The sequence below is a fragment of the Montipora foliosa genome, chromosome 2, assembly GCF_036669935.1.
Source record: "Montipora foliosa isolate CH-2021 chromosome 2, ASM3666993v2, whole genome shotgun sequence".
NCBI lineage: Eukaryota > Metazoa > Cnidaria > Anthozoa > Scleractinia > Acroporidae > Montipora > Montipora foliosa.
The window spans coordinates 64,317,931-64,342,144 of NC_090870.1; the positions used below are offsets into that span (position 1 = coordinate 64,317,931).

The 24,214-nt window shown below is 41.0% G+C and overlaps 2 protein-coding genes and 1 pseudogene across 3 annotated transcripts in view; 2 read left to right on the top strand and 1 right to left on the bottom strand.

The window, feature by feature from the left end:
* The window catches only part of LOC137985497 (uncharacterized), a 9,812-nt gene extending 9,471 nt beyond the window's left edge, over positions 1-341 (bottom strand). For both annotated transcript variants that reach the window (XM_068833121.1, XM_068833124.1), the window contains exon 1: positions 128-341. In XM_068833121.1, the coding sequence (XP_068689222.1) occupies positions 128-209 (82 nt within the window). In that variant the 5' untranslated portion in view covers positions 210-341. The remainder of the gene's footprint in view (positions 1-127) is intronic.
* Positions 342-453: 112 nt separating this feature from the next.
* LOC137985492 (transcriptional adapter 1-like) lies at positions 454-10,345 on the top strand. Its single transcript, XM_068833117.1, has 9 exons — positions 454-565; positions 644-680; positions 942-996; positions 1,560-1,625; positions 3,380-3,480; positions 3,730-3,939; positions 6,179-6,327; positions 8,408-8,543; positions 9,732-10,345. The coding sequence occupies exons 1-9, from the start codon at positions 501-503 to the stop codon at positions 9,900-9,902; spliced, it is 990 nt and encodes a 329-aa protein (XP_068689218.1). The 5' UTR covers positions 454-500; the 3' UTR covers positions 9,903-10,345.
* A 5,913-nt stretch (positions 10,346-16,258) lies between these two features.
* LOC137991927 (uncharacterized) lies at positions 16,259-22,771 on the top strand (annotated as a pseudogene).
* Positions 22,772-24,214: the final 1,443 nt, after the last annotated feature.

Here is a 24,214-nt window from a genome sequence, read left to right on the forward strand (position 1 = left end):
GGTATCTATGAAACCAATCAACCGTCACATGAGTTTCATTTTGAGCCATTTTTGCGGAGTCCCCTGGAGTCCCATTTGAACTGAAATCAATTACAGTTATATGACGAAAATCTACACGTGTACCTACCAGTAGATTTGCTTGCTTCTGAATGAGAGGGAATGATAAAGGACGCTATTTGAAAAGACACGATTATCCCGTGCAGAAACATTCTGTTCCTTTTACATCACAATTTAAAGGAAAGAGAACTGTAACAGATGTGCACAATTACCGTCCGAACAATGTCACGAATGTCACGCAATCTGTGAGATTTCAAAAAAGTATTTAAAAAATGACCTGAGGATAGAACTGAAATCACTTTAGCATCACACGATTTACGACATTTACGAGAAAGCTAAGATAAACAATAATTTTTTTAGCTTGACTACCGTGCAATCTTACCGAGGGCGTCACCACTAATCAGCGGTTTCTCACAAAGGAGTATTCTGAACGAAACACAAAGATGGCGGTGGATTTAAGCGTGGCGAGAAGGAAGCTTGGAGAGGCGCTGGGGGATTTCTTTCAAACGTATGATCGTTCATTCATTTCTTTCAGCTCCTGGCCTTTATTTGGAGCTAATATTGTGTAATGTTTCTCATTTTAAAGGTACTGGAGTAATATGAAACTATGGTACAAACAGAAGGTAATGCCATATCATGTGTGTAGTACTTTTTCTCTGTAATGTACTGTCAAACTTTGGAAAAAGTTCTCTTGAACAGTTAAGTAGCTTTCATGGATAAGTGCTGTAAAAAGGCATTTCTGTAAAAATAATCTTAAATTGTTTACGTACGTTTTCAAGCACGTGACGGCAAGGAATTGAAACCTGTAAGCATGTAAAGCGCTGCTAAAGCATCCATAGAGCTCCATACTTCTGATAACTTGGCACTTTTTTTTTATCCCGCAGATTTCCAAAGAAGAGTTTGATGCACAGGCTAAGAAATGCCTTGGCAATGACAATCGTAAGTCTTCTCTTTGTGCTCCTATCAATGTTAAGCCCCAGAGTGGAGGGGAGGGGGGCTACCTACGGGAGATTTATTGACTCAGAGAGCCTTACCCTGGGTAGGGATGTTGACATGAATGTGTTGCCCCATGGTCGGAAATTTGACATGCCCGCCATTTTGGAAAACCAAGAGAACCTGGAGATGAGTTATCCGCAATCTTGGTTTTGACGGAACTTCTCTGGTTTTCCTGATTTTTCTGGACACCATGGGTGAAAGAAAGGTAAGCGAATTCGTCTTCAGGGGTGTATCCATATCAGTTTCCACCGTTTTATGGAAATAGGTCAGAAACACGGGAAAAGGGGACTGGGCACTAATTTGCATTTGGTGGTTTTGTATACTTCTGAATTCTATTGTTGTTCCGTGTGTTCATTTTGAAATAACCGATTTGCCAATTCTAGCTTTTTTAAAGTCGTAGTCATCAGTTCTACATAAAGTTCTGTGGAGTGCACCTGTTTCTTTTAAGGTTTAAATCACAGGCCAGTGATATCAAGTATATCATATATTTTTTGCTTATTTTGTAGTTCATTTTCATAATGAATTCCTGCTGGCTATTTTAGCAAAATGCCAGGCTCTTGGTGCGACTTCAGGTACGTGAGTTGGATAACTCAAGACTGCAATCATCTCTATGTTGTTGACTGTTTATGATGTGCATATAATTTGTGTCCCCTTTTTGGCAGAAAGGTTGGACTCCATGAACCGTAAAGCATTCAGCTAGATATATTTGACTAAGCATTTTTCCTGTATATTTTAAAGTTGCTTGGGGAAGCTATGTTACCAAATGTTTACTCACCCAGCCATGAAATAACCGCAAAAGACATACAAACAGTGTGTGGAATTTTAATCATTTCACAGATTTTATTACCATTTAAGTGTTGTGAAACAGTGTGTGAAACATTTACCTTCCTTTCCCATGAAAACTAGGCCAGCTGATGTCATCAAAATGGCAACACTTTGTCCATATTTATTTGTGTGACCTCAAGCGTTGATATAGTCAGGGCTTGAACCCACAATCCCCTGCACCAACTTGTCAGGTCTTCTTTCAAATGAATGGACCAGCCAGTGGCCATCAAAGGAAAAACTGAATGTGAAAACAGCAGCAGCCTTGCCAGCAGTCTGGAAACTTAAGGCATTCGTGCACCTTTGCAGGCTGTAGACTTGGCCCTCCTTCCATTAATTGCCTAAGCTATCCAGGAAGTCTTAGATTTTGGGATTAACCTATTGACTCCTGAACCTTTCCTCATTAATGGAGTAGAATCATCTGGCATTAGATAGAGTAACATCTATTATGTCTCACTCCTAGGCATCAATGGGTTAAGGCTAACAACTAAAATCAATGACATATTGTTTTGGTTTTCAAAATGTCTGAGCAATATTTTATTAACAATTATTATTTCAGGGCTGTGAGTAGGGGCCGTAACACCTGTTATGACTGAGCCCAGTCAATGGGGTTTTGCTAAAAGCAGGCCCGCGGCCCAGGGCTTGGCGGCCTGGAGGCCGCATTTTGCACGCCCAAGCCCGATGCAGACCCTATGCAGATCTGTGCATGCGCATGGATTTACCGCTGGACAAAAAAAACTGTGGAAAATCAGAACTGGGCCACCGGGCCTTTGGGCCTCCAGGCTGCCGGGCCTTCGCGGGCCGTGGGCCATGGTCCACTGAGCCGTGGGCCTGCTTTTAGCAAAACCCCAGTCAATGTTATGGGTGATGTTTGCTGTAGAATGAATATTCATGGAGCAAAACAAATTTAATTTATTTATAAACAGTGACCTTGTAAAACAAAATAATATAATTGCTGCCAGGTCTGTCTGTGTTCTCATTTCTTGATTAGTGTTTTTGGTAAAAATCCGAACATTTTTTGTAAAAAACCTCTGGGGAACATCCCTGATTGATAGTTGTTCGATTCTGACGCCATTTTCAGCAACAAAGTCATTATCGATGCACAATACTTGTTATAAATGGGATTCCGCTGATTATTTTTCAGGGTTCTGTGATGTGTGACCATTTCCACGTGAATGTGTAGTTTATCTTTATTCGTTGGGGAAGTTTATCTTTTTGCCCTGTTTTTTTTCTCAATATTTTTTGATTGAGAAAATATAAAATTGTGCCTCAGAGAGCAGGAAAATTCATTTCCAAGGGTCTAATTTTAAGAATTTTATGGGGGAGCATTTCCCCAGACCCCCCTAGGGGATCAGGCCTTTTGGGCCTTTGTTTACATGGCCTTTGGCCACGTATTTACATGTTACGGGTGAAATCTTTAGTGATACACCTGCTTCAGAACTTAATGGCAGCCCTGTATTTTATCTTAAAAACTAAAAAAGGGTCCTTTTTGGGCTTTTTATAGCATCACATCCAAGAACACCACAGAAGTTGCCTCCAAAACCACAGCTCATCAAGAAAGGAAAAATAAAAAAAGCAAAGAAAGCACTGAAGGCAAACTTTGAGGTAATTAACAAATCTTTTAAGGTTAAGTCTATTGCTATTTATACCACAACACACACCATTTTTTTCACTCTGAAGATGGCAGATGTATCTGTCAAAACATGTCTGTTAACCAGTTCCCTGCTGAGTGACACTTGTAGATTTTACTGTCTAATGACAGCTGATTTTATGGTTGAAAAGGGTGAACAACATTGACGTCCTCTCAAAAACGGTCTCCCCTTTAATTAACATGTTATTGATTTCTTATCATAGCAAAGATTCACTCAGTGTGATCCCTTATGTGATGCACCAGAACTCTCTCTCAAAGAGCTATCAGAGGACAGCGAATTTGGACTTTGTACTTATGATATGATGTTACCAGACTCTGCTACAATATATGGACGTTTGTTTCTTGGTGCCTGGGATGCTGGATTGGATAATGTCTCTGATGACACAGTGTCTTTAATGCTGCATGCAACAGAGGTACCCACAAAGTTACCAAACCATAGTTGCAAGTATTCATTGAGACTATTGACCGAATGCATAAATGGAGGCCAAAAATGAATTCTTTTGTTTACGTGCTAATGAGACTCACTAGGCTCACTCTCGAACGACATTTCTATTATATTTTGTCCATGCAAACGAGGATAGTGAGGCTAATTAGCACATAAACAAAAGATTTTTTTTTGGCCGCCATTTATGCATTCGGTCTATTAATGCTTGTCAGTGTGTTTGGGTAGAAATTAGAGAGGTTAAGCATGACATTTACGGCCAACTGCAAATGGAAAACGGCAGGCTCCTGCTTATCATAAAAGCGTGAAAATTCTCTCATTTTATCTTGTCTCGTTCCTTTGAGAAGTTGCTTGATATCTGGAGCTAAGAGGACAGAAAAGAGCTAATATCAAGCAGGGTTCTTACATTTTTGGCAAAACCATAAGTTCACTCCGACTTGTGCCGTTTGGCGTAATCGTCGTGCTTAACCTCTCTATTGACCACAGTTGTGTAATAATTAAATATTACAATAATATTATTGTAACCCTAATTGCGATCAAGCAATTATCTCTGAAAAATGCGTGGTTAGCCCCAATTTTCTTTTTCGATACCAAGAGCACTTGTTAAATTCTGCTTTCTCCGCATGGTTTTGAACCGCGCAAAAATATCCCTGTTTTAATAAGCACTACCCATAGGAAATCCCAGTATCTCGAGATGCGCAGAACGAATACGCAATTGCAATAGTAGGCACCGTCCTTAATTAATGGAGGGGACATGACATGACTGGTTAACCCATTAACTACTCAGGCATCTCCCAGGACGCTCCCAGTTGATGAGTAAAATTGTCTGGCATTCGACAAAGTGAAGTCTGTTAGTCTCACTCCAAGGAGTCAATGGCTTAAGTGAGGTTGGAATTGATACAGCCTTGTTTTGGTGCAACCTCAGTGCTCTTTTGTGTTTAAAGACAGACCAGTTAGCAACATAACTTGGTCAACTCTAGCAAATACGACGCACCTCTTTCACCTCTCTCACTTGACCGTTACAGGATGCAGCTGTATTAGGCTCTGTCGTTTTTGTTATATATTGTTTTGTGACATTTGTCTGCAAAAGGCATCATAAGAACCGGTGTATTTATTAGCTGCTTCCTGACCGAATTCCAGCCTCGGCCTGGTTACTAAGCACGCCATTTTACAAGAAAAAATCCTTCTACATCGTATATCTTGTAAAGCTCCTTGTTTGTTAAGTCGACAACGATAATTCTGCAAAACGGCAGACAAAAAGTAATGGCTCTTTGTGCCCTGTTCATGCATTGATTGTATTGGTACATGTATATCATTTGTCATTTTCTTTCCAGCGAGGTGTTTTAATTTTCTCACGGTTCACATCAGCTCAATTTCTAGACAGTTGCTACACAATTTTCATCGTAAAAAAACTTGAAATATTTGCCGAAAGATTACAATAACACAAAGGAATATTTTCAACTGACGTTCCATTGCTGTCGTGGATGTTCTTGTTTGAGCTTGCTTTTGGCTAACTGTAAGATCCCTCCAGAGCAAAGGACATGTAACAAAGTTATGAAGAGATTTATATACCGATGATGACTCGAAGATACTCGGAAAAGATCTGAGTGCTCCAATGCGAGAGTCGAACGTACGAACTTGCGATTTCGTAGTTTCGATGGTCGTCGGTTTGACTTCCGCAGAGGAGCATTCAGATTTTTTCCCGAGAATCCCCATAAAGTCATCATCGGTAAACAAATCCTCTTCATTTCATTGACCGGGGTTAGCATATAACCTCTCTTTCAGTACAAGTACTTTTAAGTAATATTTAAAAAAGAACGAGCAGCTGTGTTTTTAGACCTGATAAAACACGTGCTGCGACGAGTGTTTTGAACGACTTCAAAGACAAAAAGCGTGCCCCTCTGGAGTCCAAACAAAGAGGAGATCTTTAGCATACGTTCAAGAAAAACAAGCTGTGTCACGTGCAGTTACTTTATATCTGATAAAACACCGGATGCTAATAAGGAGGAGGTTTTATCGATATAAAGCTTGAGTCACTCTACTTGATGTATTATCGACCATTTGATAGGTCAATGTGCTTTTCAAGTATTAATGAGTTTTTGAAGTACCAAGACTTAAAAAGTTGTATTAGAAATGACTTCCCAATGACCTGGTGTGAATAATCTGTTTATTTTCTTAACAGTAGAGTTTTTTCATCCGTCTTGTTGCAGTACCTTGTAAAAGATATTTTGACAGTTTGTTGCTCTATGCGAAGCTCATTCAGACTACGTGATGGACATTTTCGCTATGCAATGGGTGGAACCTACCCCAGAATGCACCTTAGAAACAGTACCAGCCCCTGGCCGCCAAATGGAGAAAAGTATGAAGAAACTCGACAGTTTTAAAAATAGCTTTAGGGAGCTTAATATCCACAACGGACACGACTTCGGAGAGAAAGCCGTATAGAGATAAATTTTCTGCACTCTGTTGCGGCATGAACTGATCGAGACTGAAAAAATTATGACTTGCACATTTGTAGCGTGCAGCAACTGTTCCGGCCGGTATGAACAGGAAAGTAGTGTTGAGGGAATTGGGAATTCGTCGTCGTGTGCTGATGTGCTCCATAGGTCCTTCAATGTAATTATCTCACGTTTTTAGGAAACTTTAGCAATAATAGGTAGAGTAAGCCCTTGCGTTTTCCGCAAACGGCGAACCTCAGGCTGAAATTTTCGTTTCGCAAAATGATCAAGGGAACGTGTTTCATTTAAGCTGAATACCCACCTGTTATCTACAGATATCGAGCAACTTCTCTAAAGAGACAGAGAGAGAACATTCATGTTCTCATCATGAACAGCAGCCTGATGTTTCCTGTAAACTCGTCGCCTTATCTCTCTAATAAGGAGTTTTAAGGCCCAGGCAAGTGGCTTCAACGTTTTCTTCAACATCCCTTCGATTTTGTTGAACAGCGATTTAGAAACCGTTTGCCCCCCCCCCCCCCCCCTCCGTTTGCAGCCGTTTACCCCACTCTTTCAACATTTTTGGGTACGCGCGTGCGCTCTAATCGGTCTCTCAATGACGTATCCATGTCCGTATCCATAGTAACAACCGCGGGTGCAGCCTGGGGCTGAATACCGGGCCTCTCGTGAAGCTTTGTTGAATCAAATGTTGATGATGTGTTGAAACTGTTTACCCACCCCAGCAATCAACATCGTTCAACAAAATCGAATGGAGGTTGAAGCAAATGTTGAAGCAGTTTGCTCTGGCCTTAAGCAACGACGACGGCTCCGGCAACGATAACGCGGCAAAAAGGGAGGAGTGTCATTAGTTTAAAAAGGGGAAATAATCGAGCGGCACGCATTTCCGTGCATTTCGTTGCCACACTCCCAACGAAAAAACAACGTGAAATGACCAAAGTTTAAACAACAACAACAACAATAACAACAACAAAAAGTTTATTTGTAGCACACGTAAATAGGGATACACTAAATAAGTAATAGACTTAACAAAGTACAATGCCCCCTAGAAAATAACTAATACGCTAATAATATCTATCACGCTAGTCTAGCTAGGAGGCAGGATAAATAATTTGACGTCTGAAGGAAAAAAGTCGATTCAGGGAGGCACAACTATAATGACAAACGATAGGCAAACAAAGAACGACAACAGAAAAAAATAACAATGAACTGTCTATTTTCCACCTTTACTTTAAAGGGGCTATGTCACGCAAAATGATTTAATTTCGTGACACCCAAAATGCCCAAAAAGTAGAATGAAACATTGCAATAATAGAACTGTTGAACAACATAAAAGAAATACAGCAAAAGGAAGGAGAAGCATGGATGAAAACAAAGTGAGAAGATTGAAACGGATTACATGTGGGTAATCTTGACGGCAAAAAGTCGGCCGGGCGTTTTTCAAGTTTATGGCAAATAGCCTGGATAAAGGTCGTTTTTGCTCATAATCATCTTGTTTGGGATGTAACGATAATTTCATCAGTAAATAAATTCCATATTACCATTTTCAACTGAATTTTAAACTCGTGATTAACAAAAGATTTCCCCTAAACACCTTAAAATAACGTGACATAGCCCCTTTAAAGCCGTTCGTACCCATCCAGTTACAGGATAGTTCACCCCTATAATACAGCGTGAACAAGATGGAATAATCGCTAAATAGACCTTATTCATAAATGGCGGCCAATTTATAATTCTTTTGTCGAAGTGCAAATTAGCCTACCAAGCCTCGATACCAATGAGGCCTGGTAGGCTAATTTGCACGTGGACAAAAGAATTATAAATGTGACCGCCATTTATGAATAAGGTCTATACTTACGATACCGCTAAGTTATATTTTGAAGTGAAGTTTTCGTTGCGGTTGCCGTTGCCGTTGCAGTTGGCCTTTCGTAAATTCCCTGGCGCTTGTTTCAGTTGTCACTAATTTTCTCCTTTTGATTCTGTCAGATCTGTAAGTAATAACAATACTGGTAGAACACTGGAACAAGCTGAAGCCGAAGCGGCAGTTACAGTTGCCTCTGGTGACCATAAAATAGTCGCCAGACCTCCCATATCACTCGTAGACCTAAGAGACGCCCTACAGGTGAGGTTTTCGCGTTTACAATTAAATTTTGTTGCGATTCCTTACTTTACATGATCGCTTGCGTTTTTAGCACGTTTTTCATGTTGTTTATGTGAAATAAACATGTGAAACTGTTTGAATCTTGCAAGCAACTATTTCAAAAAGCCAACAAGATTTATTCGTTTTTCGGATTTTGACGCATATCTATCATTATTTGTGGCAGCTGAACCTTTCACTTGACTTCAACTACACCGTAGTTTTCTTTCCGGCGCGCCTGATTATCTCAGAGATTAAATAAATATCGTCCTAACCTCGTTTTTTGGGTTCGTACCGGAGATAAACAACGGAAAAAAAACTCGGTCCGTAGCAGTATAGACCTCGAACTCGGTTAGTAAAGATGTGTGTGTTTTTGAAAAAGTATTTTTATGAGTTGGTAAGGTAAATTTCCTCGACATGCCCAAAAATCAACGGCCAAACAAATGCCAATAAATAGACAAAAGTTCTATTTTAGCGTTGGAATTACCTTAAGTTGTACAATTCGTTATTGCGTAAACCCAGGTTTTCACTAGCGACGCAAGCATAAGCACAAACAACACACGCAGGCACATTTACTTGTTGTTAATTAGTGTCTTTTGTTCTAACAAAGGCTCTTATGAACAACAAGCTGCTGAGTTTGCGTATGCTTGTGCTTATGCTTGCGTCGCTACTGAAAACCAGGCTTAATTCGTTATTGGCCAATGGGAATTATGATGGAATAATAAGGACCAGGGCTTGCACAGTGGTGAGAGTACTCGCCTTCCACCAATGTAGCCCGGGATCGATTCCCGGATTCGACTCCTTATGTGGGTTGAGTTTGGTGGTTCTCTACTCTGTTATGAGAGGTTTTCCTCTGCATGGATACTCCGAGTTTCCCCTTTCCGCAAAAGCTAAAATTTGATCTGATTTGTTCTGATTTCAGTCGTCTCCCCAATTAGCGGAGCACTCGTGCTCGGCTAAATAACCTTGAGTTTTAAATAAAGTGATTATTGCAATGACTGGCACCTGCTCAATCACAGTGCTCGTTATATCGGCAACAAGCACTAGCCTTGGAGAAAGAGAGTTTAATTAATACTCGAAGGATTTGAATGGCGCCCTGAGGTCATCTGCGTACACTTTAAACCGCGATTACTTATCACGTAAATGTTATTATTATCATTGTCACTGTTTTAGATTCATCGCAGAGTGATTCCTTCGCATACCGTTTACTCTGCCAACATGGAAAGAACACTAGCGAACATGGAGCACCCTGGTCACGATGAACTCGAGCAAAATCATCTCCATAAACTTGAAGCCAGAAGACGATATGAAAGACTCAAACAACAAAGAAGTTTACGGTTGTAAATTTATATTAAGATTCTTGTAAATAATATCCGTGATGGCCATAGAAGAGGGGTGCTCGCTGGTGGGATCATTTTGTGTCTCTTGCGAAAGGACCTCTGAGAGGCCATTGATTTCCAAACTCAGCTGTCTTATTCTGGGGACGTTTATTGGATGGATTCATTCGGTGATTTGCACCAATCAGAGGCCGATTTCACATTTGGCTGACTGTCGAAACGATAAAGAAAGCGCTCGATCTCCCGCATGATGTTTCCATGTTCGACATTAAATTTATTTTCAATTGGCTGAAATGAGAGAAGATGGACTTTTTAAAGTCCAGCTTTTGTACGGAAACCACAGCTGCAGCAGTTATTTTTTTTAAAGGTGACAATTTTTTTCCGTGACGCTTGTCGTTGTGGTCTGTTTCACAGAAATGTCCAGTAAATGAGTTCAACTTGATCCCAGTGATCGTGTCTTGTTGTTTGTGTTTTATTTCAAACCAAAAGAACTGAAAATATTTGACTCTAGCAATGTTAAGGCCAAGCGGCTTCAATATTGCTTCAACACCTGTTCGATTTTGTTCAATAATGTTAAACGGTGTTGACTGCTGGGGTTGGCAAACGGTCACGGTTTCAACACATCAACATTTGATGAAACAAAGCTCACGAGGGGCCTTGTATTCAGTCCCAGGATGCAGCAGCGGTTGTTACTATGGATACGTCATTGAGAGACCGATTGTTGCGCACGCGCATACCCAACAAGAGGGAGGCAAACGGCTAACTTCATTCAACATTCGCGAAAACAAAGAAACGTTGAATGGTTGTTGAAGCAAAGTTTGAACGCGTTTAAACTCATTCAACATCGATTAAACTTCGATTCAACATGTTTCAACACGATTGAGGGGGTTGGGACTGACGGTCTCAAAATCGCTGTTCAACAAAATCGAACGGATGTTGAAACGGTTCTTCCGCTTGTGACTTTGGGACTCTACCTGAAAAGATTTTGGTTAAGTTGACGCCTACGAGGAGTGCATAATCAATTTTTAACAGTCATCAGTAAAGAGAAAAGATGCCTTTTTTAGGGCCCCTTCTCAAGAAGCTCTCGGTATCGCCATAACATTTGAACTTTCAACTTTACCTTTGAACTAGACACCCCATCCTTGCGCCAGTTATGAGCGATGTTTGATGATCGGTTACATAAAAGTAATCCAGAACGACGTTTAGGCAACTCGCTTGCGTTTTACCAACAAGATTAACCAAACTTTCAAAAGAAAAAAAGGTTAGAAATAGGTGAAATTTTCATGAAAAAGCTTGTTGCAAATATTTATCACAAATGTAAATGTCCCTAATAAAAATGGTTGTGGAAATTGAAACGGTACTTTTTGAGACGATATCCTGAGCACTGAAGGAAAATTCAAAAAGCCTATTAGTCCCAAAAAACCGAAAATCCAACAAGTGCCTTTGCAACGAAGTTGAAAACTTTTTTTTTCTGTCAAATTCTTAATTAAGATAAGCAATGAGCTCGAGCCCGCTTGAAATGTGTTTCCGCTTGTGTTTGTAAAGGCCTTAATGTAAAGTTTGCTGATGTGTTTCTTTTTTGTGTGTTTTGTCAAAAGTAACAAATTGATGACAACAGTGTTGGTGGTTTTAGTTCAAGTGCCCTAAGGCCATTTCACATCGGACTGTAAAACGAGGTAGTGCAAAAAGCTAACCTTGCTGACCTTTATATGGTCACGTGGTACTGGCCAGCGGATACCTTGTTAGGGTTAACTGTCAATTGACCGTACGTAACATGGATGTGCAATATCAACGAGCTGGAGTATGGGAAAAAACCATAACCAGGTTTTCTGAGCCTGCGAGACTGAGCACCCCCAGCAAACCATTGATTGTTTTAACGAAAACCGCTGGTCAGCAACCTGGTTCTGGTCATTGCTGTCTAAGGTCTTCCGGAGTATGGCCGCTTCGATGAGCCCTAAACTTGAGCCCGAGATATGGTCACGTGATACTGGTCACATTGGCATACACGGAGGGGTGGTCACCAAAACCAAATAGTTTTCTCGCACAGATGGGCTACCACATTTTCTTTCCCATGGAGCTCCGCTACAATTATAAGAGTAATTTTAATGATAGAGAAAATGAAAGAGATGATGATGACGAATAATGATAATAAAGATAGGTGCATAAGAGGGGTTGGTCTTTCATATACCGGATCCAAAATAATTTATGTCCATAAAACAAAAGAAGAAAGCGAACATAACAATACCTAATTAGGAAGGCCTAATCGGAATAACAATGATTCTTTTGTCTTCCGCCATTTTAGTCTGTATGTGAAAGTCTATCCATAAGAGGTGATAGAAAAAAGGACTGGGATTGGCTTCACTTCGTCCGCTGGTTCGAAGAAAGGAAAGGAGAGCGCTATCTCGGTGAAAAAGCTTTTGACACAAATTTAATAAAAAACAAGGCATCGCGAAAAATGTATTCCCCACGAGCATATACAACTGTGGCACTGTAACAATAGACCGCCAAAACACCGCACGGAAACCATATAAAGAATGAATCCATGACGAAGTTACTGGAAGTTACTGGAAGGTGTCAGTGTTAAGCATGATCGGGGATGGTACAGCCACAAGACATGGGATACTCTGGGACTTCCCAGAAATCCTTAGAAGACACATAAATAAAGGCTAAAGAAAAATGCATGCGGGTGAAACGTACCAGCATAATTGATGTAGAGAGCTAGGTCACCCTTTATTAAGTCCTTTAACATTAGTATCACGTGGCGCGGTTTTGTGCTCGACCCCGGATAGAGTGGTCCGGGTTCGGGTCCTGACCGGGGACATTGTGTTGTGTTCTTGGGAAAGATACTTTACTCTCACGGTGCCTCTCTCCACCCGGCTGTATAAATGGGTACCGGCGAATCTAATGCTGGGGGTAACCCTGCGATGGACTGGCATACCATCCAGGGGGAAGTAGAAATACTCCTAGTCGCTTCATGCTACAGAAACCGGAGATAAGCGCCGGCCTGATGGCGGGGACTTCTAGGCTCGTAGCAGACTTAAATGGGCTCCTGACCTTACCTAACATTAGTATCAGGATCACATGAAAAGTAGACAAAAGATTCTTAAATATGTGTCGGCTGGTCAATTGCAAGTTCAAGCTCTACCCGGCTGGAAATAAATTATATCAATCCTCCAATATCGGTCTTGATAGCTCAATTAGTAACAAAGGGCCAGTGCAGCTCCGCTAGTGCAGTGCAAACACACTGACAAGGGTTCGAATGCAGTTCAATCCTCAATTTCTTTCAGGCTTGCTCTCAATTGTTTGTTTAAGGTGTTCCTAACTAATCCTCTATTATTACGCAAACGTTTTCTTTTGTTTCGGTGAAAGTACAAGGTTATACACCCTTTTAATAAGTCTAATATATGCCGTTTTCCGCAAATGACATCAAACTCATGCTTTTAAAATTTATTCAGAAATGTACAAAGGCTTCAAACAAGAAATAAAATCGGAAAAGTTTTAGGCCTTTGTACATTTCTAAATAAATTTTGAAAGCAAGAGTTCGACGTCATTAGCGGAAAACGGCATATATCAGATTTATTAAAAGGGTGTATACTGATCAAGTGAGTGAAAACACTCTTTGGCATGATTCGAGAGGATGCTAAATTGTCAGTGATTCCGAGCATTAGGAGCTATTTCTGATGTGTTTGAAGATCATATGAAGAAGATTGGTGTTCAGGTAAGACTAGAGGTAAGAATTTTAATAGAGAGATCATTATTAATTGGCATCGCGTTAACGCGTTTACACGAAACGGCAAACGGGTACGGAAGGCTGCTTTTTGCCATAAAAGCGTGAAAACTATCTTATTCTGACTCGTCTCTCTCTTGTGAGAAGTTCTTGATACCTTTAGCTAACAGGCAAGAAATGAATTGATAGGGCGAGTTTCAATCGAGTGTCGTAAAACCAAAACCAAAGTAATTACTTTGGCCAATCAAAAAGGACGGAGACAATCCAGTAAACCAATCAAAACTCGAAGAAATTACACGTAGCCGACACAAAGCGCGGGAAAATGTACACGCGCAAGCCACAATTGGTTTTGGTTTCACTTCTGATTGGTTGAAAAAATGGCGCGAGAACTTTGAACCTATCACTGAGATGAAACTAAAACCAAAGCAATTCGCTAATTACTTTCGACACTCAATTGAAAACCGTTCTATAAAAAGAGTTTCTTCAATTTTTGACAAAACGCAAATCATTAGTTTGACGTTTGTCGTCAACGTGCTGCTAAAATGCAAAAGTCAGCACCGCTTCAAATGGCAAAGTAGCTTAGAGAAGTTTTCCCTCTAAGATCATGCCGCGGAAGAAAACCATCGAGACTTTCGGAAACTTGTTGCTACCTGCTCTCATGGGTTGTGTCCCGGACAATCTAAATCATTAAATGTGAGATTGCTGATAACAGACCCTTTCCACAGTTTTTGGCGCCGTCTTGGTTGAGGACATACACGGTTAAATTTACCGTAAATGTATGGGTTTTTGGCCGACTTTAAACCGCTGCAGCGCTAAAAAGAGCCGGATTTCCACACTGATAGAATCTTTTAAATGACATTTATACTGAAATTATTGTCATGAAATATAAAGAAGAGATTCAGATTACAACGACGATAAACGAATTTTTAAGATTCCATACAAACTCTTCTAAAATTATCACGGCAAATTGCCGCGAAATTAGGAGCAACGCTTATACCTGAGAAGATTTATCATTCGAATTTACGGACGTCATCCCCACCTTAATGGCCTTATTTTCTGTTGAAAAAACTATTTAACGTAGTAGCAAAAGTTGGAAATCTGTCTCTTTTTAGCGGCGCTACAGCGGTTCAAAGGCGGCCAAAATCCCATGCATTTACTGTAAATTTAGCCTTGTTTGCCCCTCAACCAAGATGGCGATTAAAATCCGTGGAAGGATCTATTGAGTACTGCTACTATTGAGCATTGATCTTTAACTATGCTTTTTGTGTTTAACCAAAAGGAATCATTGGCTTATCAAACCGAGAATTTTTGCTTCGATGCCAAGGCCAGCAAGTGAATTGCTCAATCAAAGCACAAAGAGAGGTACATGAGTAGTGGCTAAAATGTATTAGCAACGAATCGCAGGCTGCTGTGAATCAGTGAAAGAAGTTTCTTTTTCTGAAAACACTGGCGCACTTTTCATAGTCTAATAGTCCTGGAGACGGTTAATCAAGGTTCCCAACTTGCCTGTCGGGTTACGGAGCCTATACTTTCTATATTAAACAAATAATTAGTAAAGATGAATACGCCTCAGAGAGAGAAGCCTACTATACAGCCTATCCTTAGGATACTATTGCCTCTGTGGAGGACTCTCAGAACCGACTCACCGTAGGATTGTAAGCTCAGAGCACTGCCAAACGGAAGTCGTTTGTTAAGCTACTGTACCAATGTAGTCACTTCACGACAAGCCTCCTTGACACGTGTATCCACCGAAGGCTTCCTTGGTAACACAAATTGCTCGTCGATCACTGGGTGAGAACAATTTTTTTGCGCTTTATTTGCCATCACAACGACGCGCACTATCGAATTCCCCTGGCTCCCTAGGAGGGAAGTACGATAAACCGCGGAATGTATGTAAAAATTGTTCTTTTAGTCTGCCCAACATAGTGGTGAAGTGTTATTGAGCATCGACGACTAACTAGCTTTAATGACCGGCTCATGAATTCGGATCATGAGCGGCCAGCGGTGGTATTTTTCTGATATCCATTGTTTCCTATTTAATCAATCACGGAGAGCAGATGTTCTTCACTGAAAGCACATCTAATCTCCCGCGAGGTTCTTTGGACGAATGAAAGAATTTAATTGCGAATTTACTCCTACACAAGATGTGATTTTAATAAACGAAACCGCCTTGTTCATGATTTTACTTGACATTTGTTTTACTAACATCTCGCTTGATATGTTTCGCAAGACAGGAGACAGTAGGCTTAAACTTATTCAAAGCTGTAGTTCATCTTCGATGCCTTACTAAGCTAATGAGAAAGAAGGATCTTCATTGGTTCTCTTGTTCATTATCTTACCGTGATTAAAACGACTTGATTGGCACTGATTGTTGAACTATCTCTTATGATTGGTCAAAGTCTATGAGTGGTCTGCCCAAGACATAAACGAGCTTTCCACTTGTCTTGTTTCGCGTTCTGATTGGTGCTGAAGACAATAGCACCTAATTGCAAAAATGAAATCCGCGGCTAATATGTCTCCTTTATATTTTAATTGCTTTCACAGTAACGAAAGCCTGTTAAGAAGGCGAAATTTCAAACGAAGATTCCATTTTTGAGAGGAAATTTCTTTCTTAATTTGACATTGGTTTGGATTAGATGACTACTGGCGAAAATTCACATCGGCGGGCGCGAAGGGGAAGCGAATTTGAAGCGACAGAGTCAGCTAGATCGCGTGAAGGTTAGATATAATTTTCGATGACTGCAACTGAAGATCGCGCATTTGTCACTTTGTGTGTCTGTTGAATTCCTTCCGATTGAATTTGCTTTTAAGCCTTGTTTTGTGTCGCTTTTCTAAAAGATCACTTATCGCTCGAACGCTTCCGAGTTTGAAATGACTCTTGATTCGATTGAACGAATAATATTCCCCGGGAAATTTGAGAATTCCTGTAAGATCTCTTCCGTGCCCGATTCTTCATTTTAGCTCGAGTGATACGACAAAGAAAATAATCGAACACTTTGTTTCTGTTCTTAAGATTGGTAGAAAACTCTTGTTCAACAGGTGTGAACTTTAAGGGAAAAGCGTGCAAAATGTGGCTCAAATTTTACTCATTGTAAGGTCTTGGCCTTAATATAAATAGATTTCATATCCCTTGGTATTAACGTATCTTACGGCAGCGAGATCATCTTTGTTGATTTCGTTAAAGGTAGATTAATACCGGAGAAAGTGCTGGGTATAACTTGCTCTTATCTTAATTCGTACGCACGCACACACATCTTTTCATGGATCTTGTTTTTTCGATCAATTACGACTATTTAATGGGAATATACGAGAGTATGCTTTTCATCTGCTGTAGGAAAATTAACTTCATTTAGAAGTTTCTTCAAATTTTCAGGATTTTCGGTTGCTTTTGCCGTGTCTGAATGGAGCTTAAACTGGCAACCTCCTCTGGAAAAAGTACCCAAATTGGCCTTTACTTTTTACGACGAATATTTTTCGCGGACAAAGGCGTTCCTTTGAATCGCGTGGCAAGAATACATTATTTGTACTTTTCAAGTTCAGCTCATTTGCTCAGTCGATTGGTGTACAATTAATGGGAAATGTTTTGTATTCTATGCTGAGATTTACACAAAAATTTTCCATTTTAAAAATCTTTCTGTACACTGAATTCCAAACACGAAAAATATATTTTGACCAATCAAAAGTTCACCTCAGACCTCTCTCAGTGTGTTCTTGAGACCTATCGTAAAATAATTATGGTTGATTTATGAAGGAAATTAATACAACCAAATTTGTTTTCTTCAAAATCATTTGGCTTATCTTCTTTGTTTTGTGAAACTAAAATTTCCATGAAAAAATTTTTAGGCATGCAAGTATTCAATCATTTTTGGAAATTATATAATAGCTTGTTTTTTGATACTCCTCGAAGCTTTTTTTCTTCATAACGTTACCAATTGCCCTCATTGATTTGAAATTGGCTAAAATCAATAAACAATTTTCGCCTTATGTCACCACTGGAATACTATTCAATAAGGTGTGCGGAAAACGAAGACCAAAGGTCTGCAGGGGCAGATCTAGGGGGAGGGTGCAGGGGGTGCACTCTCCATTTACAATTCACTAGTCCATCCTGTTCTAAGAGTCTTTCTCAAAAGTTACAAAAATGAGAAAATTGGGCTGCACTCATCATAGGGCTGCACGTGTCATAATGTTTTCAAATTACGATCGTAGTACTGATGGATTGTTGCGGGTGGTAAATTGGGTTAAACTGGACCATCAATGCCTTGTTAATAAATCAATATTGATGAATAAGATTGTAAATAATATGTTTCCGGACTATCTTAGTTCGTACTTTGTCTTCCGTTCCGATACTTTCACCTATAACCTAAGAGATAGTGACTGTACGCTTGCCATTCCTCAGTAGTAGTGGCATCTTTGTCTCGAAGAGGCGATGGTTAGCACTGGGGATTTGGGCAGGATCTTGTATGACTGTGTAGCCTGATCCTGGAGTCGCAGTCTCTGTTGTAGGTGGAGCAGACATGCCTTGTGGAATCGCGCGCAGAGGCTGCGCGTTCTTTCCTCGCTGCTCTCTCGCATGTAGCCTGGACTCTAGCTTTCATTCCCGCCCTTGAGGCCCCCGTTTTGACACTTTGCCGCCATGTATCTCAGTGTTTGGCGATGTCCTCCCATGCACTGGTGTCGATTAGTGCAGATCGCAACTCTTGCTTGATGACGTCCTTGTAGCACAGCAGCGGTCGACCCACGCGCTGGATTCCCTCCCGCAGTTCTCCATAAAGGATTTCTCTTGGCAGGCGGTCAGGCTCCATGCAATATGCATGGCCGAGCCATCGAAGGCGTTGCTGACTGATCAGTGATGGCATGCTCAGTGAGCCAGCGTGCTCCAGGGTCTCGGCGTTGGTAACTCTGTCTTGCTACCTGATGTGCAGCAGGCGTCAAAGGCAGCAGCGGTGGTATCCGTTGAGCTGCCGCTCTTGTCTGGCATAGGTCGTCCGTGACTCGCTGCCATAAAGGGGAGTCAACAGGACACAAGCTTGGTAGACGCACATCTTGGTCCTTCACTCAACAGGTCATTTCCCACACTCGCTTGTTGTGAGATGTTAAAGCAACCCAAGTAGGTGAAGTTGTTCACAACCTCCAGCTCCCTTTTTTTCGATGGTGATGACTGGGGGAGACTCAGCAACTTGCTCCAGGATGTTTGTCTTCCTGAGGCTGATCGTTAGCCCAAACTCCTTGCAGGCGTGGGACAGCTTGTCTACGAGATGTTGGAGGCCCTCCTCGCTGTGAGATGTTAAAGCAGTGTCGTTTGCAAACAGCAGCTCCTGTATGAGCACCACACAAGCTTTTGTTTTGGCGTGGAGTGTGGCGATGTTGAAGAGTTTCCTGTCTGACCTCTAGACACCTTCTGCACAGTCTACAAAGGCATACTGTAGCAGCATTGAGAAGAAAATCCCGAACAGGTGGGAGCAAGGGCACAGCCCTGCTTTACTGACTGGGAAGGCATTGGAGGTGGCCCCATTGAAGCAGACTGTACTCTGCGTGTCCTGGTGAAAGGAGGTGATGATCGCCAGGAGCTTTGGAGGGCAGCCAATCTTCTGGGGGATCTTGAAGAGCCTGCTTCTGCTCACCAAGTCAAAAGCTTTGGAGAGGTCCACGATGGCGAGGAACAATGGCTGCGACACCGCTGGAGTGCCCTTTCCAGTTTGCACTAAGGCCTGGGTGGGAAGATAAAGAGACACTGGGCTGCCCATACGACAGTGTCCCCCTCTTGGTGTAATTGGCTGGGTCCAAGGGAAAGGAAGAATCAATACAACTTGGGGCTAGTTCCACTGCAGAATCTGCCAGAAGGGGAGTGCTGAGCATGTGCCTTCGGCCGTAGGGGCTCCACTCCGGATTTGTCCTCAAGGTTTACTACTGAAGCCTTCCTGAGATCAGGTATAGCCGTAAGGCAGCGGAGGTTTGAAATCAGGGTTTACCTTCCCCTAGCTGGGCTGCCTTCACATGCTAAGAGCCCCATCTACCCTGGGCAACTGGTTTTAAGGCACCAGTGGCTTGGCCTTCGCCCATTCTCCTGTCGGTGGTGCCAGTTCGCCTGCGCAGAGGCCAGAAGTTGGACTTAGCTGACAGAGGCTCTTAGAGTTGCACGCCATTGGGAGCATTTCAAGAGGTTGTGAGAGCCCACAACCCACTCCCCGGCTATAACAGCCTTACGGAACTTGCCATTCCTCAGCCTTGCAGTAATTATTGTAAAAGAAGTCTGTCGTATAGCGGGGCTGTACTGTGGAATAGTCTGCCCTTTGATATTCGATACTCACCCTATCTTAATGAATTTAAATATAAGTTGAAGAACTATGATTTTAATAGTTTTATTTTGGAAGTTTTATATTGGAAGTTTTATTTTGCTTTTACACACGGTTTCCTTGTAAAGCATCATCAGGAGTGCTAATTAAAAGATCATCATCAGTGCTAAATTCTCTAGAGTGGTCTAACTTAGAAGAAAGAGAGAAAAGGCACTTGTTAATTACGATGTTTAAAGTATTCAATGATAATTGTCCAACGTATCTTCAGGAGCATTTTCATAGAACCTCTGAAGTTCACAATTAACTTGAGGGGTTCAAACTATGACTTCCAATTACTGCTACCTAAAACAAATTTTTCTTAAATGGTCTTTCTCTTATCGAGGTACAATGGCTTGGAACCACTGTCAAATCAAATACGCGAGATAGTTAAGGGATCTTGCTAGCTTTAAACATGCGCTATCCTAGCTAGGACACATTTTACATCGCTAGGGCACATTTTTACATAGCTTGTTTTGTATTATATAGTATATTATGATTGTTACTAATTATTACTATTGTTTAAATTTCCTTGACATTAAATAATTTTAGCGCTAAGTTATGCCTAGGTTATTAGTCGTTTGAACATTTATATCTTGTAATTCTTGTAATTTTTAGCATTTATATCTTGTAATTCTTACATGGCCTGTCTGAAAACCAGCTTGCTGAGCCATTTACCGTGTTTAAATAAAGTTGATTGATTGATTGTTTCTTATCATTTTTTTATTGTAGTTTTTTTAGTAAATTTTTTTTTAATTACGTAGTAAAGAGGTCGTTACAAAGTGCGAGGCAGCGAGGCGTGCGAGGCATGCGAATTTCGCATTAAGTCTAAACACCCATTTCAAATAGCGCTGATAAACAGTTATTAAGTCTAAGCACCCATTTTAAAACGGTTAGCTTTCAATAACTGTGTGACTCGGATGCTGACTCGCAGTCATGGCTCGCAGCCAAGACTCGCATGGTTCGCTTCTTGCCTCGCACGCCTCGCATGGTGCCTCGCACGCCTCGCTGCCTCGCATGTTGTTAAAACTCGTAGTAAAGTTAGGTTGTAAAGTCCTGAAGGAAATACGGTGTCTTAAGATTCTACTATACCATAAGTTATACTGTACTAATGATTTGTTTAAGTTGTTATTTTGCTGTTTGGTATGTCATTTTTTCTGGGGGGGAGGGTGTCTTCGTTTTCCTTGTCTTTATTTTCTGCACACCCCTATAAAATGTTCAAATAGTATTAATCTAAAGGAGAAAGGGTTTTGAAACAGAGGGGGAGAAGATGACAGAGCTTTTCCTTTTTGATGAGTTAAATCATTCGGAAATCTTTAAGTTGTTACGGGGAGTGAATTAACTTTGCAAAAATGTACTTCTAAATCTGTTGAAGATGAAAAGTTAAATAAAAATTATTACCAAATGTAATTAGAGAAAATGAAATTAATTAGCAAAGAACAAAATAATTAGTAAATCTTATGTTTGGTGGGACCTCGACATAGGTACTATTACTCCGGTAAATCTAGATCCATTTGCAACTACAAAGTACAGTGTCAATCGTGTGTAACTTTGTAATGCTATGTTTCTATATGCAAAGTTTCTGATGATGACAACATGATGTTTCATTTGATGAGCCAAACTCAGCCTTTCAAGCTTGTCTATTAACTGGTTATATGGCATTTTTGTTGCATGTTTGTGAAGAAACTTGTAAAAGTAATGCTTTTAAAAATTTAATTTGTTTTTGTTTCAGTGCTATAACCCTTTGACTGCATTGTGAAATGGAAACCAGTTTCGTCAACTGACTATACATATACAACAGCAGCATCCAGTGCAGATACAGAAAGCAGTGACAAAGAGCCTAAAGCACCAGAAGGCACTTTACTTAGGAAAGTCCAGGATGCTAAAGAAAGTATTCTGGTCCTAAAAAACCAGGTTTCCTTTGCAGAACAATGCCTGAGTCTTCTGCATAATCAGATTGAAACATGCATCAGATACCTTAGCCATTCTTCAAGACCAGGTTGAGTTAGCACAGAAAACTGTTAACTCGTTGACTGCAGGAAGTGTTGCTGGACTGGCAATTCCACAGCCACAAACCACTGCAGCCTCTTCAACCTCGAGCAGGGCTGAGACCTCTTGGTCTTCAACATCTCCGTCTGATTCCAATGAACAGCAAGTCATAGTTTCATGACAGTGAAGGACCCAAAGTCTACACTTTAAGCAAGTCAAACATCTCATTAGGAAATTCAGACTGGTCAGCTTCACATGAGCATGGTCAAGCACCTCGTGTTGTCCATCAAGTTCAAATGCATTGCCATTGTCCAGCTTGTGTATCTCATGCAGCTATGAGTGCTCCAATGCCTTGTCATCCTTCCTGCCATGCCCCACCAGGAGCTGTGCTGGTTGAAATTGGGCCAGATATGAAACAGTCATCTCATTGTACCAGTGTTTTGGGTCCTGAAAAGGCCATCGTCCAAGCAAGGAGTTCATTCCCAAGTCCTAGCAAAAGTACACAGAGTCTTGAAACCAGCAAAGACAACTCAAGTGACAAGCAAATCTTAGAGAAGAAAGAATCAGCATCCACAATCACCAATGGCTCATCAACTACTTCAGGTGATTGATGTCCTGCAAACAGTGGATGATGATGATGGCAAAGCTAACCAGGCTTCTCATGTGTCTTTGTCACATGGTACCCCTGTTCCCGAAGGTTTTCCATATGTACAAGGCACTGCTTCGTACCACAGGACTTCACGACGCAGTCGCAAACAGAACATGAGTCCAGTGAAGGTGGTTTGCTCACATTCAACATCCCAAGACAGGTCATCTTCAGGTAGATGTTGAATCCTAAGACTAATTCGTGAGGACTAATTCCTAACTCCTGAGGACTAGTTCTTGTAGATTTTGCTCTGTTTAACACCAGACAATTTTACTCATCCATGGAGACGGCTTCAGTGATAAAAGGAGTTAGGACAAACTGCGAGGCAGCGAGCCATGCAAGTGCCGTGAGCGAGGCATGGCTGCAAGCCATGCGAGCCACAACTGCAAGTCATGTGAGCCATTGCTGCGAATCATGCAAGCCAACATGGCGAACCATGCAAATCAACATGCGAGTCACATTGTTATTGAAAAGCTAACCGTTTTAAAATTTGCATGGCTCGCATGGCTTGCTGGCTGGCAGATTGTCCAGTCCTGATAAAAGGGTTAAATTATCATATTTCAATCAGGATTAAAAAAGGAATCTTGTGAGGTGAAACGTGGGTCCATTTTTATTGGTGTTACATTAGCTGTAATAGTACATTGTCAGTATTGGATTTGGAATTGTTTTCAATTTAGTGCTGGAAAACTACAGAACAATAATACTTATTAAAATTTTTCTTGTATGAAACAAGTGGACAAAGGCAAATTAAGTTGTGTAAGAAAGATTTGAGAGCTAAATTTCAAGTGTTAGAACCTCAGAGCAAATAATCCAAGGAGGGTGTTTTGTTACTGGTTTATGTAGGGGATAGGGGAACTTTACTATTGGTGGAACCATCCAAAACAAAAGCATACGATCAAATGAGTTAATTACAAGGCTTATCACATACGGGGCAAAATAATTACTGATTGCTGACTGGCTGAGATGGAGGGAATTTTTTTATACCCTTGAAGGCACTTTTGGTAATCAAGAGGGCATGATTACTTGATCTGATTGGTAACAGTCGGTCAGCCAGAGCAAGCAAAGTACAAATACACATGATGTTTTTAAGCGCTATTTTACGTGTAGTTGATAGCAAGGATTTATTGAATTGATCTTTAACCAAATGTCGGCATGTTAACAAGGAGGCAGTGTGGCTCAGTGGTTTAGGGTGCTTGCCTTGAGATCGGGGGATCCCGGGTTCAAAACACGCTGACCACTGGTTGAATTTGTTCCTGGTAGTCCCTGGTTCAACTTCTCAGCTGTACTCCTAAATAGCCAAATAGCATGCCTCCGGCCAGTTTTGGGATTCTTAACCGTTGTTGTTGAATGTTCTGTTCTGTCTTGATTGTGTTCATGGGCCTGAAAAGCCCCTATGGGGAGTGGTCAATTAAGTTTGTACCGGTATGTATGTATGTATGTATGTAATTTGAGGACTAAAGTGTTCATAAGTTGATTATCATTTGTGGTACATGGCATTGAACTGGCTTCTCTTAGTTACACTTGACAATGTACTTTTCAGAGTTCCAAAAGCAACTACACAAAACCGTTGCTTAAGGTTGGAAAACACATGTGAGGCAGTTACAGCAATCAGCAGTAGGCAATTAAAT

Excerpts from the sequence above, each read along its gene's own strand:
- LOC137985492 (XM_068833117.1), top strand. The coding sequence starts at position 501 with ATGGCGGTGGATTTAAGCGTGGCGAGAAGGAAGCTTGGAGAGGCGCTG. Across the intron at positions 1,626-3,379 it reads GGCTCTTGGTGCGACTTCAG|CATCACATCCAAGAACACCA; the intron begins GTACGTGAGTTG and ends GGCTTTTTATAG. Across the intron at positions 6,328-8,407 it reads TGGCCGCCAAATGGAGAAAA|ATCTGTAAGTAATAACAATA; the intron begins GTATGAAGAAAC and ends TGATTCTGTCAG.